This window comes from Bicyclus anynana, chromosome 5, assembly GCF_947172395.1.
Source record: "Bicyclus anynana chromosome 5, ilBicAnyn1.1, whole genome shotgun sequence".
NCBI classification, from domain to species: Eukaryota; Metazoa; Arthropoda; class Insecta; order Lepidoptera; family Nymphalidae; genus Bicyclus; species Bicyclus anynana.
The window spans coordinates 15,167,939-15,187,751 of record NC_069087.1 but is presented as its reverse complement, the minus strand read 5'-3'; the positions used below and the strand labels follow the sequence as shown (position 1 = coordinate 15,187,751).

The 19,813-nt window shown below is 36.4% G+C and overlaps 1 protein-coding gene across 2 annotated transcripts in view; it reads left to right on the top strand.

Moving 5' to 3' along the window:
* LOC112043550 (T-box transcription factor mls-1) overlaps window positions 1-19,813 on the top strand; it is a 60,852-nt gene that overhangs the window by 10,099 nt on the left and 30,940 nt on the right. The window contains exons 1-2 of one of the 2 annotated variants that reach the window (XM_024079026.2): window positions 4,400-4,690; window positions 8,347-8,464. In XM_024079026.2, the coding sequence (XP_023934794.1) occupies window positions 4,612-4,690; window positions 8,347-8,464 (197 nt within the window). In that variant the 5' untranslated portion in view covers window positions 4,400-4,611. Of the gene's footprint in view, window positions 1-4,399; window positions 4,691-8,346; window positions 8,465-19,813 lie in introns of those variants that run through there. The other variant, XM_024079034.2, reaches the window with a different exon arrangement.

Sequence of the window (19,813 nt, the reverse complement as noted above, 5' to 3'; positions counted from 1 at the left end):
AGTGACTTTGGTTCTTTTGCGCATCTCCTCATTTCTGATTCGATCACGCAGATATACTCTTAGCAGAGCTCTTTCCATCACTTGTTGTATGTCTCTGAGCAGTCCTATGAGGCCTATTTAGTTCGGCGATCACCTTTGTGATGCCGCGCACTCAATTGATCAACTAGTAAGAAATAAAAAGAAAGAGGAAAAAAAGTTTTCTCTAAACCTAGTAAGTTAAAATAAAAAAAATAAAATACACGGAAGCAGTTGAACAACCAACGCAATCGCTAGATCGGTAAAGTAAAAACGGAATTAATTTAAAACTTAATGTCGTTAATTTAAAGAATTACTTGTACTCGGAATTTTGTACTTATAAATACAGTACCATGTTTTAATGTAAAACTGTACTGAGATACACATCGATGACTTAAAGCACCGAGACGGTTTTAACGATTTAACAGCCTCTCCTTATCCGATACCAATAATCGATTTTATATCTTTATTTAACTCTTACAAAATGAAGCCCTTGTACCAAATAAGTGTAACTTGTTACACAACACTCTTGCACTAACTGTAAGTAATGGGTTTAGTTTAATTTAAACGTGATAAAATCTAAATAATCTTTTTTATTTCTACTTCTTTTTATACGTTTATCATATAGAATATCTTCTGTTTATATTTTTTTAGGTAGATATTAATTAATTTGTTTATTTACCTACTTGGTTTTTACCTTTAAGTTAAGAGAGATTTTTTAATAATTGTTTATAAGATACCTATCATACTAAAGATTTTCTACTATTAGATATGTTACGTGCCTACAAAATCACCGCAAAAATGTATTCCACTACTACACTCTACTACTACTCCACTGAGCACACATGCACGATTTTACTTTTTAAATTTTGTTTACTTATATTATATATTTATGTATATATAGTTTTTCATTTCCTAAATACACAACTCGACATTGTATCCAATATTTAGGTATTAGGTATGTATATTTTTTTAAAGAATATTTACCATATTTTTATAATATAACAAATATTCCAGTTCCCCTCCAACTAGTTGGGAAAGACTGTGCCCACTCCGGGTGAAAATGACAATAGACCAACGGGGTGAGGATGAACCACCACCCCTCGGTTATGAGTTCAACCGCTCTTACCGTTGAGCTATTGAGGCTTTTTTAATAAGTTTCGTTGTTTAAAATGCGACTAAATGAAATAAAGACAATTAGCCACTTTTGTCCGCTTCAGTTTCGACGCGCTAATAACATATCTGTAGCATAAAATCGTTGGGTGAGTGGATAAAATAATGAAAATTACACGTTGCTCCAATGTTACGAAATGATAGCCTTTGGTGTTGCAAAAGTACGGCGGCAATCACTTATCATCAAATAGCCCGAATGATCGTTTTCCAGCTTTGTTATAATTTCTGTACAAGGTAGGTATAGCTAATTAATGTTTTTATTTTGGTACAATACCCTTGTAGTTAATTAGCAGTTATTTTCAGATTTTTTTTTAGCCCAGTTTTAAAATGAATAATTAATTAGTCATAAAGGTATGACGTCATTTTGCGACAATTCTATCTATAGACTAAAGGACTATTTTTATTCTTTCTCTTTCGATATACATACTTATCATTTCCTCGCATGCAATAAAGGTGGCTTATCATCCCTTTGTCCTTCGCTTAGTCAACCCTGACCTTAATCACCGGATGTGAATTGCGAACCAGTGACATGTACGTGCTAATGAGTTAGGAGCATTCTTTAGATATGGTGGGCGTCGCTGAATTATTTAGGCTTAAATATATAAGAAGGCATTAGATAAAGTTGCTAATACGTGACTAAGCCTTTAATGTATAATTCCCACGGCTAATTTATAAAAAATCCTTAATAGACTTCTAAAGTATTTTTAAATTTTGAACTCGGCCTACAATATGCTCTTTGACGGCCTCCGTGGTGCCGTGGTATGCGCGGTGGATCTACAAGACGGTGGGTTCGATCCCCAGCTGGACCGATTGAGGGTTTCTTAATAGGTCCAGGTGGGAGCCAAAGTCCCAACAGCCAGACCTGGCCGTGGGACCTACCGTGGCTATTTACTCCATCTTAAATTGCATCATCACTTATCATTAGGTGAGATTGTAGTCAAGGGCTAACTTGTAAAGAATAAAAAAAAGCTTCAATCGCTTAGCGGGGCCGGGCTCATCTCCGAGAGGTAGATCCCAGGACTATTGTCCTACCTCCCCCCGTAACACAGTCTTTTACGATTACTTAGAGGGGAATATTGGTCATATTAAAAAAAAAATATAGTATATAAAAGTACCTGCTTAACAAATTTATATCTATAAACTATATTTGGTACGATCACGATATACGATTACGTTCCGAAGGCTTACGTAAAGGCTAAAGACTGGAATTGTATTTATTCAGTCTTCGTGTGATGTGTATTTTTTAAAATTTTATCGAGACAGTTCGTTGCCCAAAATGGCCTAAAAATACTGTGGCACTAAACTTTAGAAACCGGCAACCGCATTGGGCCAGTGTGGTGGACTATTGGCCTAACCCCTCCCATTCTGAGAGCAGATTCGAGCTCAGCAGTGAGCCGAATATGGGTTGATAATGATGATGATGACTCAACTTTAGTGGACATTATCTTGTAAGCTGATAATAATAACTTTGAACAAAAAAATCAACAAACAAAACAAACAGTATAAATTCCCAACAATTATTTCATTCATTACCGAACTGGTAAATAAGTTCGATTGGTACAAAACAACATCACAGTACGTAACCCGATGATTTTAATGTTAGCGGCAAATTCTTACAATCAAATAAAAAAGTAGATAGGTATGCGTTTAACGAATAAACTTATAAGTAAAGTATGTTGTAATTGTATGTTAACGCGCTTCTATCTCCTTAAGCGTTAAAATAATTGCGCTAAAAACACAAGAAATACTTACCTAGACGCAGCGCAAAATACTTACATCTTTCTTTATCATCTGTTCTTGATGATCATAATAAACAAAGTTGTTGATTATGCGGGTGCTTACACCTGCTCGCTTCGTAGGAGGTCGCAGGTTCGATTTCCGTTTTATAATAGGAAAAACAAATTGTTATGTATGTTTGAATTCTTGAGCTTAGTCTATTATTTTTTGCATGATTATCTACGTACGTACGCTACAAGTAAACATTTACTATTGACAGTGAACAGTTTTTGAAATACCATTAAACGATTTCCCTAAGTTAATCTATACTAATTATAAAGTGAAAAGATTTGATTGTTTGTTTGTGTTTTTGTATGTAAAGAAAAGGCTCCGAAACTACTGAACCGATTTGAAAAATTGGGAAACTACTCTATCCCTGAGTGCTATAGGCTATAATATATTAAAAAAAAAATTAGGGATCCTACCTAAAACTCCAATAATGTAACCCAAGGACCCCAAGGTGTAAAATTCCTACCTAAAATATTCTTTACATTGAGTGCGCTGCAAAAACTATTGTTATTAGAATAAAATGTACCTACCTACCTACTAAAACTTTGCAGATCACATCATTTTCTACAAAAAGTGTCTCGACAGCATTTGCCTATTAACTATTGTAGTCATGACACAATAAGTGTTATTTTATTTAAAAAAAATAATGGTAATGCCGCCGTTAGAAAAGGCTCTTTAGATGTATCTTGGTGTGATTACTTATCTAAATAAACTACCTCAGATTCAGGACTGCCTCAATATCTTTATTTAACTTTTTTACTTAATATTTTTAATTTAGTAAGTAGTATATTTCTTTTAGACTATACTAAATATAAAATGTGGTGGTGGTAAGTAGTATTTAGGTAATTAATTTAATTCATTTTAATATTATTGTTCATACTTTAACTAATAAATTACTTTTACGTCAAAAATCATTTTTTATATTATGATAAATAAATAGTTTAAATGGTGTTACAATACCTGTAAGAAAGAAAATTATTCAATTGTCCTAATGATAAATTAGCATTAGAGTAGAAAATTATACATGTTTTTATTTATAATAGTTAAATCTCAAAATTAAAGCTAATAGGACGCCTAATCTGAGTATAAAGCCACAACGAACTCAGCTGGGGATTTTTGTTATAACAACCATAAATTATATTTTTAAAGTTTAGACGACATCATTAAATAATATAATATTTCACGGTGATAGTTGTCGATGTTTCATTCATAACACACATTAACAATAGAACCTCGGACGGCAGCGCCTACGCACGAATTTCAACCGGGCCGGTCACCTGCCAAAATATAAAGGCGGGCGGAAAGCTCGCGTATAAAGCCTAAGCTCGTTTGGGTGAAGGCTTCGACGGTCGCCGCCATTAGCTGGCGATCAGCCAATCAGAGGCCAGGGGAGGAGTCTTGCGCACGCGCCGCCCGATCGCAGACAAGCTGTCAGTGTAAACCCAACTGTCGTTTCGTCACCACGTGTCTCATTTTCTTGTCGATTCACGTTTGTTTCCAATTATGAGCTTTTATGATTATTACTTTCTCCACGCATAGTAGTGTTGTTTCATGTTTATGAACTTGTGACTTATGTGTGTTATGTTTTAAAGTGACAGTACTTTAGTGACTTTATAGAAGGTTGTTTGATAAACAAATATGATGATGGACCAGGCACATTTCGGAGAATATCTGCTGAGACAGCAAATGTTGCATGCAGCATCTTTGAGTGGCCTTCGTAAGTTTTATATGTCTTTTAATATTTTTAGTATAATGATATAAAATTACCTAATATAAGACTTTTTGGTCTCCTACCTACTTATTATCAGGTATATAATTATTGTTGATATGTTTTATTCTACTTATAGCAATTCAGGTTCGAATTTCGTTGTGTTTTTACATCAAGAAATAATGTGATTTTTTATTGTTGTAATTTGATATTTGTTTCGTATCATTATTAGTATTTTATGTTTATCATTCAATGTTTGTAACGCTTTCAACTGTGCATTACCTACTCATGTGTCATATGCCTACCTTCATAATTTTATTGATACATACCTACCTTAAGTTGGTAATATTTAAATGGTGAAACTACACGTATTTGACCGAGTTTTTAATGTTTCATTCACAGTTACATTCCAGCCTTTTCAGAATTTAGAATCGATCTGGGATGTTTAAACTGTGACAATATAATATGAAGTTTGAAATAAACCTTTTAGGTAGTTTTCGGAATCTAAGCTATCTCTGTAATTGAAATATCTTCAACACTAAGGCGTACCTACACCGGTGTACCGATGTATTAGTAAGAAATAAAGATTCGTTTATATTTCATATGTTTAATACTAACAGTCGCCCTGCGTAAATCCTATTCCCGGAGGAATACGAGAATAAATTATAGTCAATGATCCTCACAAATAACGTGGCTTGAGTAAGAGAATTTTGAAAATCTGTTCAGTAGATCCAGAGATTACCCCTATATATAACCTTACAAACATTACCTCTTTATAATATTAGTATACACTAATAATTATTATAAATAGGTACAAATATAGATTATTACTTGTATACACAATAGATGTACCTATAACAATGTATTTCTGTAACATGCAAAGGTAAAGCAAGCACGTTTAAAATGCAATACAGATACCTTATTGGTTGAGCTCGTTGATGTCTTTTGTATGGGTGATATAGATTTTTTTATCACTAACTGTTGTTATTCATATATTTTAGTGTTGTTTAAGATTTTAATGTATCTTATACAATATTAAAATAATAACAGTGTATACATACTTTACTAAATAATATTTCCATTTATCTCCACAATTTAGTACTTCTTTGTAAATGTGCAATGTGTAGTTATATAAAAGGAGCTCCATATTTCTTCTGTCGATCCTGAAACTTTATCCTGTGACCTGTAAGTGGCTGGACACATTGTCCATGATCATTGTGTACCTACTTTTTATTTATAACATGGCCTCTGTACTAGCTGTAGGAGTCTAAAATAACAACAAAAAATAAATGTAGGCGTTTCTTTGCAACGGTTTATTAGGAGCACTGAATAACTTATTTTATTTTGCTAATTATAATTTTTGTGTTCCTATCTCAGGGTATAAATCAGTCTCAAGAAATTATAATGTCAGTAAAATTAAAGCTATAAACATTACAACATGCAACTTTTTTTCAATGTTTAAATTATGACTCATTCATAATTTTTATATTCATTGTTAGGTCAATGGCCTGATTCATATTACACTGTTAGCCATGTAGGTATATAACTTTTATAGCAGAGCGTATATAAATGCTGCTTTCATAGATTTATAGCGCATAGATAGTGTGTAGTCGCAGGATTCGTAACCAACTTCTCAATAAATTTTCGAGCCTTCTGAAAGTTTCGTAGGAGAAATAAAATCTCAGTAGGCACTTTGTCTATCGATCAAACTTACCGATAAGACCACCAGTAAGAGAATACAGTACGTATACTGATTTGTTTTATTTATTATTTTGTATTCTCTGTAAATATAATATACAAGATACCTACTGTATTTTCAATAATTAATTTCATTTTCTAAACTTGAAAATATTTTCACTTTACCAAATTAAAAATTAACAGGCATCAAATTAACTTTCCAAATCAATACTAACATTATAAACGTAAAATTTGTGGTATAGTTGGGGGTTATCTCTGGACCTACTGAACCGATTTTGAAAATTCCTTTACCACTAGAAAGCCACGATATTTGTGAGTATCAAAGAGCATTACATGGGTGAAACCGCGGGGCGTCGGCTATTACTAAAGAATTATGACTGAGAGTTAAAAATTATAACTCCACAGAACTAAAATAGAAAGTCGGAATTTATATCTCTAACTCGCTATAGGGTGTGATCATATCTGAGATTCCTTAACAAATAACATCACAATTATAGTAGATGATACCTACCTATTCCATGTAAATGGCCGCAGACTACGAATAACTCCGTATGTAAAACTTTATATTGCGATTAAAAGCAATTTCGTATTCGCAGATTAATATTTATTTTATTGCTTCCTACGGATGCTTGATGAGACACGGCGGGATCAAAGACTCCGCTTGATTGCAATTATGGAGATGTGTACACTGGGCGTGTGGTCACTTGTTATTGTAATATTGACATTGGATTATACATCTTAACACATTACATTTAAGATTGCGTTTAGCGTGATGTAATATTTAAATTAGCAGTAATCGTTTTAGTGTCTATACATTGAATATTAGGTAGGTAGCTAGTACATGAACTTATTTAATAGAATATGAGTATATAGGTGATATAATAACAAAATATAAATCTAATATTTTTCCTTTAAGTCCAATATGGCACCTGCAAAACTAAATAATCATTATTAAGATATCATATCATACCTCATACATTCATTCACCATATTTATCATACATTTATCGTTGGTAGCATGTTTTTAGGGTTTTTAAACTGATCTTAGAAGTTAAATCAAAAAGTTGCAATTTTATCGAGTAACTAGTTCTAATTTACAAATTCCGTATTTTATGTAAGTGTGTGTAATCACGATGCTATTTACTAGGTTCAACTGTATTTTCAAACCATCGAGGACCCTCTCAAATATACACACATATACTTCATAAAAATCAGTACAGCCGGTTGGAAGGCGTTCGGTGAAGGACACACATGCAAAAGAATTGAGAAGAGAGCGAAAAAATATTATAAAGTTATTAGTGACCCACCTGAATTTTTTAGTAGTAGTAGTAGTAGTAGTAGTAGTAGTAGTAGTAGTAGTAGTAGTAGTAGAACTTATAGTGATGCAGCTCGTTTGAGAAAGTATTCCTGTCATACCCTTTTTCTACCACCAATTAGGAAATAGCATTGCTGCGTTCTTGTTTGAAGGCTAAAGCTGCCGGTGAAATTTCTAAAATGTACCTACTCGTATTCCTTGAGTACTCTTCGACTACAGGAGATTTTTTTACTTACAATCAGTTGGATCATTTGTTTATTTTTTTAATTATTACCACATATAAAAATGCCAATAAATTTCAACTTGATCTTGGTGATATTGGCTGTCTAGCGCGGAAATGCAGCCAGTATATTCTTGCCACTATTATATGTGGGCCAGATTTATAAAGTTTTTAGGATAAGTTAGCTTAAGTTTATTATTGTAATATTTCACTTGGTCTAATATGGGTATTCGGAGAAAATAGACTGTAACAGACGGTTATTCGGACATACGATTGATCTTAAAACCTGATTGTTTTAAGATTGTTTGTTTGATTGTTGTTTTAAGGCGGTTCGAGGCTGATATTTAAAACACCTTGCATGTCTCCAAGTCCTTCCACTGATGATGATGTAGCGCTGAATTTTATTATTGATTGGTATAATCCTCTGTTACAGAGCACAGAGTGGGAGCGGACGCAGAGCCTCCCGCCTGTGAGACGCGCCTGCTCAACGGGGAGCTGTGGCGTCGCTTCCACGACATCGGCACTGAGATGATCATCACCAAGGGGGGGAGGTAAGTGGACATATTTCAATCAATGATGACGACTTATTGGTGCAGTTTGTAGTGAGTGGGTACCGTGAATAATGAATCCCAGCCCGTCGGTTTGAGCTACATTGTGATGTGTGAAATATAACCTGTCTACTTAACTTACAAGTACACTTGTATAGTTTAAATGTATCGACTGGCTGATCTATAAACATCAGATTAAGTTCTTTATGTTCTGTGTCTATAAAGTATCAATACGCAGCGTAGACTACTGAAGATTTGAGTATAGAATGTAAGCCTGCGAGGGCCAGACCATCCTCATTATATATTCCATATTTTACAATATATTGTATATTCTTATATTTTCCTCGGAATAACATAGAAAGTTCTACCAATAGGCCATTTTCGACAGTATAATAAACGCATAGGTCTCATGGAGGACTCATTAGAAATCTATGCGTTTATTTACAACTGTCTCTATATATATAAAAATCAATTTAGATTTTTTGCTATAAGTATGTTCTTTACTATTACAATTTAAAAATAATTTAATACTGCATATTATTATATAATTTCTTATAATAGTGTAGTTATAATAGTAAAAATGAAAAATAATTCAATACTGCTTATTATTATATATACTTCTCATATGTGTACAGACATTAGTTAAGTAGGATTATAATTTAAGGGCACGCACGCACTTTGTTGATTTTGCCGACGGCGCCTGATATTATAAAAATCAAATTTTAAATTTTTAGCGCATCACCGTTGAAAGCACTTTTTTGGAAACAAGTGCACTTCCAAAACAGAAGTATAGTTATATTTTTCATATATAAAATATAAATCATTTTTACAAAGGTACCAAGTTTTTCTTTTATCATTAACATAGTTAGGCTTTGAATTACTCTTAATGTTGGTGCACCTGGGTTTTGTCTTCTTCATTTTAATTCAGGTACATCTTATAAAAATGAGTGAATAGGCCAAGCGGCTGGCTATGTCTATGATTGTGTTAAAATTAGTCGGAAACAAAATATTGCGATAATAAACTAAATTACAATACAATTTTATACATTTATGTAATTAATAGGTATGTGCCGATGTAGAAATATGTTTAGTTCACGGTTGTTAAATATAGGTATTGTAAAAAAGTGTAACTCAATCTTCCTGGAAAATTGGTCAAGGCAACACTTGAATATTTTACAGTCAAAAGATATAACATCTACATAATTTTGATTGATGATACAAAGTGATGAAGGTTTTTTTTTTAAATTTTGCATATAGTTTTTTCAGTTTTGATAAATTAACTTCGTTATAGAACAAAGTGTTTAAGTATAGTATTTCCTATTTTATGTAGGAAAAACTAAATTAAATAGAATTATTTTGAAATTATATATTAATGGAATAGGGCTAGTATAATCTCAAATGAAAGAAATAAAACGAGCCAGTTGTGTAGTCAGACTCCTGTAATTAACCTAGCAAGCTGCTCATCCGTCATAAATTTCTATATAGCAACAAAAACTTAACGAAAACCCATTAGGGCTGCCGAATCTGACGCGGGGCTTGTTAACGAATAATTTGGGTCCGGCTGGACCTCCGTCATAGACAAAACAAACAGCTGCCTCTACAACAATTTGTGCATTTCTCTAAATGGCCGAGCACAAATTATACCTTATTATAAGCTTGTTTGCTTTACGGCTGTACCCCTTCAATTATTTTTTTTCACCATCAATAATGCGAGTGGAACGACGTGCTCGACGCTCGTGAAGAAATTATACGTTCGTGTCGAACTACTCGCCTCCGACGATTCCTGCTCGGGCTCGCGTCCCGGCCCCGCGCTTTGCTAAGCGTCATTACGCAAAGCCTCCGAAGTTCTGCTAAAAAAGTATTATTAAAACCCCCCCGATGACATTTAACATAAGCGTCGACCGAATGCCGCCCCGTGTCTCGGAACGCGATTAAAGTAAACTGTACAAATTAGAGTAATGCTGTAAGCGCATAGCCGAGCGCGGGCGGGCTCGCTCGGTGCGTTTTTGCGCGCACGTAATTAGCCACTCTCATCTCCGCTCCTGTCATCTCCTACACGTTTTTTTCGTGGCCGCGGCCGCGGACCACCGTGCGGGCGGCGCAGCATTTTGATAATTTACCGCTTTATCCAGACGTTAGTGAATCTCGTTAACCGCTCGCACCGGTCTAAAGGTCAGTTTTGTTTGTTTTGTATTAATGAAGCCGCGCGAGAGGCCGGGGGCGCGCCGGCGCCGGCCCTGGCGCCATACGAATCGAAATGGGTCAAAATATTTAATTTATTTCTCGTATTGAAGGCTAGTTGCGGCCGCGTTAGCCCGTAATTGAGTTATTTCACACTAGGGCCTAGCGCACGATTCGGGGATTGGGAAACAGTACAAATTGGTGTGAGTCGGAGCTTTTAGCGCTCGAGAGCATTCTTTATCCAGGGATAGAGAGAGGTGTGCTCGGGTCGTTAAATTGAAAGTGCAAACATTGAGGTTTGGGCGGTTCGTTTGTGCGAGCGGGTCAGGGCGGCGCGCATATAGCGGAGTTAACACCTGCTGCATGGCGGCCGTGCGCTCTATGTATCACACGCGGGGGTTAGTGCTACTATAGCGTTAGCTTCCCAGCTGTGCGCAGTCGCTAATTAGTACCGACTACACAGCGCACCAATCCAACGTCACTGCAAGGTTGCATATTAACTTATCATTAGTATGTGAATGCAGAGAAATTTGTGCCGAGATGAAACGGGAATGCGTTTTTAAATCTTGATGCGGTCATGAAATCGAAGATAAATAAACACGGAGACGATAATAAACCACGAAATGTACGAAGTGACACGACCCATCTGCCCTCCGAAGAGATAATACCGGCCCTAATAATCGTCGAACAAACAAACTAAGGCTGGTTAGTATAGAATAGGTCATTTGTTTTTTCTCGAAACCGAAATATGACAAATGGGCGAGGCGCGCCGGCGGATCGCTCGCGTGTCGTCGCGCAGACCTCCCGCCATTTTAAAAACAAACAGACAACATAAAAACTTGTTATTTATTTTCGTGTTATTCCGAAGGGAAGGGCGCGCCCGAATTCGCTTGAAAAAATCATAAGTTATAATTAAAAACGTCTGAGGCCTTGCGTTCGTGTCTGCTCACTGGCATACTTCGTACGAGACGATTCTCTCGAATCTCTGCGTTCTCGGTGAAACGGTCAATCCCTTAATCTGAGGACGTCGTACAATCACAAGCCTAACACGTAAATTATTATCATAGCGTAGCGATGGAAGATTCGAGACAAATATCTGATATCAGTCATCTTTAGGGTTGTTCACGTACAACTGCAGTATCGTCCCGGCGCTTGTTTTAACAGAAATACCGATTAATTGATTCGATCTGTGTCGTAATTAAAATGGGTGATTAGAGCGCGGGGAGCGGCGCCGGCGCCTCAAAGCGTCTCAGCCAGCATTCCTTTTGTTTTACCACGGGTCGTTTGTCGCCTGCGTGATGCGTGGGTCGCTCGCCGTCCCGCTCGCTCGCGGCCAGCTGCGCACGCGAGCGAGCGAGAGGCGTGCGGGCGCCGACCTCCTGGGGTGCCGCCGGCCCCCCGCCGCGCGCCCCGCCCATCCTCGCAGCACTAATAATCAGATTATGACAGGCCGAGTCTCAACCGCTTCCCTACAGACTCCGCTCATCACTCTTCACTGTCTCCTGAAAATTTGACAGCAGTATTTCACTTATCGAATCGCTGCAATAGCTGAGATCGGAAGATAGCCCTGCGGTTTAAAAACGCCTCGGGGAAACCGACATAGCTATGTCAAAAAAGTTTTCTAGACATTTTACGAATGGTTTCAACATTTTAAAGGTTTAGTTTTTAAAAAAAATCCCAAGTTATTCAAAATTATATTATTAAATTATGGATGTGAAACCGGTTAAATTAGAAGTTATTTAGGTAAAAAAAACTCAAATTGCTTAATTCAACTTCACGCTATAAAATCGTAATATGCGTAAAACGAAGTTGTTTGTGCGACTACAGAACTGATTGAAGCCGTTTAGCGTAATAAAGGCTTAGATGACGTAAGAACTGTGTCGTTGTAACAAAAAACGTAACGTCATCGTAAGTAATGGGTAATGCTGTATCGAGGGGGCGAAGGGGCCGGAATCCCAAGCACGCGCCGAGCTGCCGTCGCCACCGAGCGATCATATCGCAATGTCTCCAGAGACTCACCCTCGATTAGCTCAGGGCTCCATAGATAAACAATTTACATCGCAGCCATTAAACGCGGTGACTGGACGCGAATGCACACTGCACCGGCAATGTACGGCGTCCAATCCGGACGACGCGTCGAACGTCGAGCGGTCGAAAACGCAACGTCATCGGCTCCCGCACCTCAGCCTAAAACAATCGGCCCACCAAAAAAAGGCTAATACGAAAACAATAAATTGAATTTAGAACATAAAAAATGCGCGGACCACAACGTCAGCGGACGACGCACGATTCCTTTTTTGCCGCGTCCCTTGATGATAATTTCTCATTAGATTATAACATTTTTGTCGGTCGAATCGTCGTAAATTCCTCGAATAATTTAGGGAAGAAAGTGGTCATGGTAGTGATGTTTTGTTTTTATGGCGCCAAGGAGGCCGGGTTAGATCGGTATCTGCCGATACAAGCGTTTAACCCATGTTACGTGGAAGTCGGGAATTATTCTCACGGGCCCTCGGCTGTTTGCTAACAACTTGTAATATGCTGATAAACGATAAAGGTTACGGCTGGGGGACGACATTTTTGTCACATTACAATTAACCACTCGATAATACGGAATCATCATCGTGATTAACGATTACGTGCTCGGAATATAATTATCCGCGAGCCCGCTGTATATGGAAACAAAACTCCGATTGACCAACAAAAAATTTAACTTAAGTAGTTAACTTGCGACACAGACGTACTCGTCATTGCTATTCACTACAGGTTTATTCTCATCACCATAATTGTCAATTCAGCATACCGGTAATTATGAATTTGTCGAGTTTAAAATTTGCGCTTTCCATACAAATTTCTTTAAAAGCTTTCTGTATAGGTAAGTCGCTTTTTTGTTCATAAAAAAATTAATCATAAGTAGGTTCTGAAACGTGGAGTATATTCACTTGGATTATAATCATTTATTTGATACATTAAAAAAAATACATATTTTAAAATAATTATGACAAAATTAAAGGAAATTTCAAGAAAATTAGTATACAAGAGAGCTTTGAACTCATCTGATACAAGCTGCACCAATGGTACTAGGTACTATCGCAAATCCGCGAGGAACCTTAATAATGACTTTCCATCGCTCTGCGTCGTTTCAGACACATTCCACAAACATGGTATTTATTCGTTCTGTCGCAATCTAAGCAGACAGGCTTACCGATGATGTTAAAAAGATACTCCGATACATTAACAATTTCACTACGATTGTGATGTAATATGACGTCATCAGAAAAATAGGAAACCTATTATTTCTTTTACATAACAAAATAAATTCGAGAAATAATAAACTAGGTGACCGGCAAACGTTCTGCCATAGAAATATAATTTCATACAAAAATACCAAAACCGCGATTGTAAAATGGAGTTGGAGGTGGGAGGAAGGAGGGAGGGAACCTAAAAATACTAAAATAAACTAAAATATTAAAATAGATCGAGGAGCGTAACCAGAAACATTAATTTTGAGTTTTGTAATGTTCTAACACACTTTGTAACACAATTTTCTTTCTTTTTCCTAAAATTCTCAGCACCCATAACATCTGAGGCCACATTAGGCACGACTTTCACGTAGTGTCCATAATCCATATAGCGGAGTGCGTGATCATAACTCCAAGTCCCTCTCCTAGAAACCCTCGTCATAACGACGCGGGCGCTGTTCACGTCAGTTATTGTCATTAAAATTTGAGCACGTACATGGTAGGGTTGTCAACATTTTTTGAGAAAATGTAGTATTTTTCAGATTTAGCTATAAAAAATATAGTACGCTTCAAGAAAACATAGTAGTTTACGGAATAAGTGAACAAATACGTTTATTTTCATAAAACTACTTACCTATATTTGTTTGGATTTGTTGCATTATTTAGGATTTTTGGCTAAATTATGAGTGTCAATTCTCATGTAATATGAGAATTTATCACAAGTAATTTTTAAATTATTGAAAACCAAAAGCTCGTTTTTTTATCGTTTGCTCAGAGTACGAAACTCGATAATAGGCTATTGCATCTGTAGAAAACTAATGTTTATAAATGAAAGATTTACTAAAAGATACTATATTTCCAATACTGAAAGCTATGTTAGATTTCAGTGTTGGAAATATAGTATTTTTGGGTACTATATATTTCTTTAATAGTTTATAGTACGCACACTCAAAATATAGTACAATACTATATATTATAGTACAGTTGGCAACCCTACAAGGATATGTAGCGACAGTAAAAAAAGCCGTATATTAAATTACGGTTTCGTTTTGTGTTTTACTTAATTTAATTTTTATGCAGATCGGTGTCTAACGATAACTATGGATTTGGGAATCGTTTCACAAATGTCGTGTTTAAAGATAAATCAAAACAACAAGTACTTTTGTTGATCGTATAATTAATTTTTAATTTAGTTAATTTAATTATATTTAATTTAGTATCTACCGTCGAATCTCAATAATCTTTTGTTTAAAATTAGATATAGTTTTATAGTAAAGTTATATAAGTTAAAAGTTAATATTATACAATGATATGTTCTAAGTGTAACACAGATATAAAGCATATATGCAATAAAAATATAACTTTTTATATTTCAGAGTAATTTATGTAATTTTTCCAAACACAGCTAAAAAAATATTTCGAAATATTTTCTCTTATTTAACTCTGAATCATCGTATTGTTATTATACCTCTAATACAGATTCTAATAATTAAATGTAGACTAACTTCCTCAAACACAGGTTTAAATGCATAATTAAATGTAGAAACCTGACGAGTAAGTTCTTTATAAGACAAAATAAAAGGGAAATTCTGTAAACCGATACACCAAAATATTTAAAAACGAAAACAAATATTGCTCCGTTCTCACACCTCAATAATGTCTGTAGATATAAACTTCATACTTAATTTTCAAGTAGCCGCTACGCACGTTTAGTATTTCACCGAGATGTTATCCTGCGGTGGCCCAGAACCCACAATGCTATGTAAATGTGGGCCGGCGCCACGATATCGCGCCCGGATCATTTGTCCAAAGAAACTGCAACAAAATACTCAAAAAATGCAAACAAACCGCCGATATTTACAGAGATATCCATCTGCTGAATGATGTCAGACTTATTTTTAATATTATCATATCTATACTATATGCAACAAATTTCTATTCAACGTTGATATTAACCCCGGTGAGATTGCGTAGCTTTACGCCTCCTGTTCAGAGCTTTTTGAACAGAGCAAACTTTGTTTTTTGACGTAAACTATTAACTAATTAAGAACTTACTCGTGCGTTGTAAATTATTGAGTTACTAAGAACCATGGCTTAAAGATCTTTTAATACCCAGCGCAAAAAGGGGGTGATGGATCGATTTCATTGCTGTTTATGTAATTAACATTACTGAAATTATATTTAGTGTTTTTACATTTTTTTTTATTGTAAAAACATGCGATGTCGAAGCAACTGAATTCAATAAAATTGTTATAATGATATTTCATATCAAAAGTGTCCACTAGTTTCAATTGACAATAATCAGAAAATTAGGATAACAACATCTAAAGAAGCTTTCGCTTAACTTCTAGATCAATGGAGGCATTGATTCTTGAGACGGCGCGTATTATGAGGAGGTTCCTCACTCTGGAGCCCTGACCACCGGTTGCTTGGCCACTCAAACGTCCCGCAGTAGGAGGGTTGAATTTTTTTATACGCTTTAATGTTGTTTTTTACCAACTTAAAAAATGGAGGAGGTTCTCAATTCGAGTCTGTTTTCTATGTTTGTTATTGTATTATATATATATATATATATATACTATTTGCTTTATAAGATAAAACAAATAGTATGAGCTAGGACGTAAGCATCCCCAACTGTATAAAGACATCCTGTAAGTGGTAATGTCCATATTTCCCCTAGTTTCGTGCGACATTGTACGACAAGTCGTGGCAATGTAATCCTGATTGTCGTCGCGAGCCACCCGTGCGAGCGATACCATCGCGACATCGCCGCATCGCCATCACGACACGATGACAATCTCCCGCCCGCTACCGATCCCGGCATTGTCTCCCCACGCAACCTGCATACAGTTGACAACGATATAACATCTTGGACTAAGCGCCTGTAAGAGCCAGACATCTCTCGTTAGGAATGCTTCTACCATGCAGGGCCGGCCCGTCCATACGGCGAACGGAGCAGTCGCTCCAGGGGCTAGTGGTGCAATGCCCTGGGGTCTCCAAGCTCAGGGGGCCCTCGAACCCTTATCAGAAAATTGCGATCGAACTGAAGTTTAGTTTCGAAAAGGAAAAGAGCTGATGACAAAGTAAGTTAGCTTTTTTATGTATTTGTATATTACTAATACATAAAAATATCAAATACCTGAGGTAATATGTACTTGATAAAACCTAACCAGTTTAGCTAGCCAGGACCGAACTTTTTCACTCTCTCACTCTCACATTTCACTTGATGGTAAGTGATGATGCAAAAGATGGAAGCGGGCTAACTTGTTAGGGATAGGATGAGAATTCTCACCCCTTTCGGTTTCTATTCTACTCGACATCGTACCGGAATGCTAACGCGGTACGTCTTTGCCGGTAGATTGGTAACTAGCCACGGCCGAATACTCAAAACCACCAGCTAAAAATATTAATAATTGAATTACTTACCTTGCAAAGCAATGATTGTCGTAACTCCATAATTAGCTACCGTCCTTACCTATGATAGCGGTTATGGGAGCATAGTCTAACAAACAGCCCTCTTAAATTGAGATAAGATGAGTCTAGCTATGGCAGGCTCAAAATCTACAAAATCCCGTGCATACATTTTTGTTTATCTCTAAATTTAACGCTTTGACGAATTTTCAACCGTACACCAAAGGCAAAAAGTCCAAATTTCTCTACACGGGTTTTACAGTCCAACTTGGTTACAGTTATGGGTGAGGATATGCAAGTACAGCCACGATTTCCTAATAAAGAGTGTCGCATGGGTGTCATTGCATCCCACTCTCGTGTTGTAAGAAATTGTTTATCACGATTAAGGAGCACACCAAAAATACTGGAATTACTTATGACACTTAATGTTGAGAAAACTTAAAAGAGTTTCAAGTAGGTAGTTTTTTTATGAGGTAAATAAAGCTAAATTGTTATCTAAAACATGTGTAAGAGACATTGCCATGAGTCGAATTTGCATTTAGAAGTTGAAATTTCCAATGTCTGATAGAAACATCTAAAAAATAGACGTGCGTTTATAAATACCATAAACTACAAGAAATTAAAAACTCCCAGAATTTAATAAAATCAAGATAGTAAAAACAAAAAAAAACATATCGTACGGCATATTATTTTGCTAAATTGTAAAGAACGGGGAACAATTTATTTCTTTTTTATTCAATGTTAAATTGTCCCTCGCCTGATAATATGTGACAATGCAGTCTAAAATAGAAACGAGCTTTTTTTGGAAGAGGTAAACCTTATTCTACCCACACCTTTGGCATTTTCTACGCGGCATCATACCGAACCGGCCAGCGTGGAGGACTAAGGCCTAACCCCTCTCATTCTGAGATGAGATGTGTGCTCTACAGTGAGCCGAATATGAGTTGTTAATGACATGAACTTAAGTAAAACCCTCTCCTCTCTAGTGAAGTATAACTAACAGCTCCAGAGTAGTCATAAAGTTTTTCTTTCCCATAATCTAAAATCTTAAAACATTTAATGCAGTCTTGAGAACGAATAGCAAGGAGCATAATACGCTTATTAACAAAGTGTTGTCTTTTGTAAAATAAAAAGCAAATGTTAATAGCTGACAACATTCCCCACAGTGATCTCATCCTTTCTACAACATTCTTGTAATTTCAAACGATATAGCACAAGCCCTGTGCAGTGGTGTAATTGATATAAAACACTGTGGGAAGGATTTCAGCGTCAACTGATTGGCGTAAAGTGACGAACCGACATCACACGTACTTCTCTGAAATATGTAACGAAGGGTCAATGTCAATAGAGTGTCACCCATCGCTAATTGTGATGACGCGGCGCGGCGCTTTTGAGGCCGACACGTTACACGATTCCCGGTATAATCGACTTGATGAGCCTGAGTTGCGAGCGCTCAGCGAATGGGGTCAAAAATATTGTTACTAGTTTTTAGCCATAAATCAGAAATTAAAAAAAAACCGTAAATACAAAAAAATAATTAAGTTTAAACTTATTTGCAGAAATTCGGAGGGCAATCGTTTCATCGATTTTCCCATTCATTGGAATGTTATAATTTAATTTTATTATTGCAGTAAATTTTAATATTTTATAGCATAGGTAGGTATGGCTGTCTATACTATCGCTAGCTATAGCTACGGTATACTAGCGGCCGGCCGCGATTGGTTGCGTGAAATTCAGTTTTTCACAATTTTCGCGGAAACCATGATTTTTTCCGGGATAAAAAGTACCCTATAGGGTGGTCAATGATCTCAGTGAAAGTCCCATTAAAATCGGAGTAGGTTAGCTAAAATATTACTTAGTGACATCAATTTTAAATGCCGTAATTTTCACGAAAATTGCTTGATGCCACGAGTTACTACGAATAGACCCCGGCAAGTAAGTTAAACCTTGTACATATGTATTCTATGGTTAAACCAAAATTACAGTTGTCTGTGCAGGTACAGTTATTAACAAAAGTGTTAGACAACGTGTTTGCTCCATGGTGTACATTAAAGATGTAAAAAGCTTTAAAATTTTGTACTACTATCTTACCTCACCATACGTAACTAACACCCGAAAATGTGTTATTGCGCATAGTTCTACTTACAAGCCGCTTACTATACCTACCTATCTTAAATGTTCAGGTTACGCTTAATGGGTATAGATTTCCCGATCTACATCTGAGGTACTGTGTTGATTTCAAAAGCAAAGCCGCCCGTCCACTTGCACCACACGCGGCGAATTAATTTCAATTAACACACGCGGACTTAATTGTGAATCGGGTGCGGATCGCGTGCGGCGGCGCCTTTGTCGGCGCGACTGAACTCTCCAGCCGCTCTAATTCGCGATTAAAGCTGATCGTACACTGAGGAACCAGTGACAAGCGGCCTTTATTCGGGAGTTACTTGTAATCCGCGCTGGCAACTGGCAACCACGATTTACTCTTACTACTACGAATTCAGCATTAACAGGGCTCAAATGA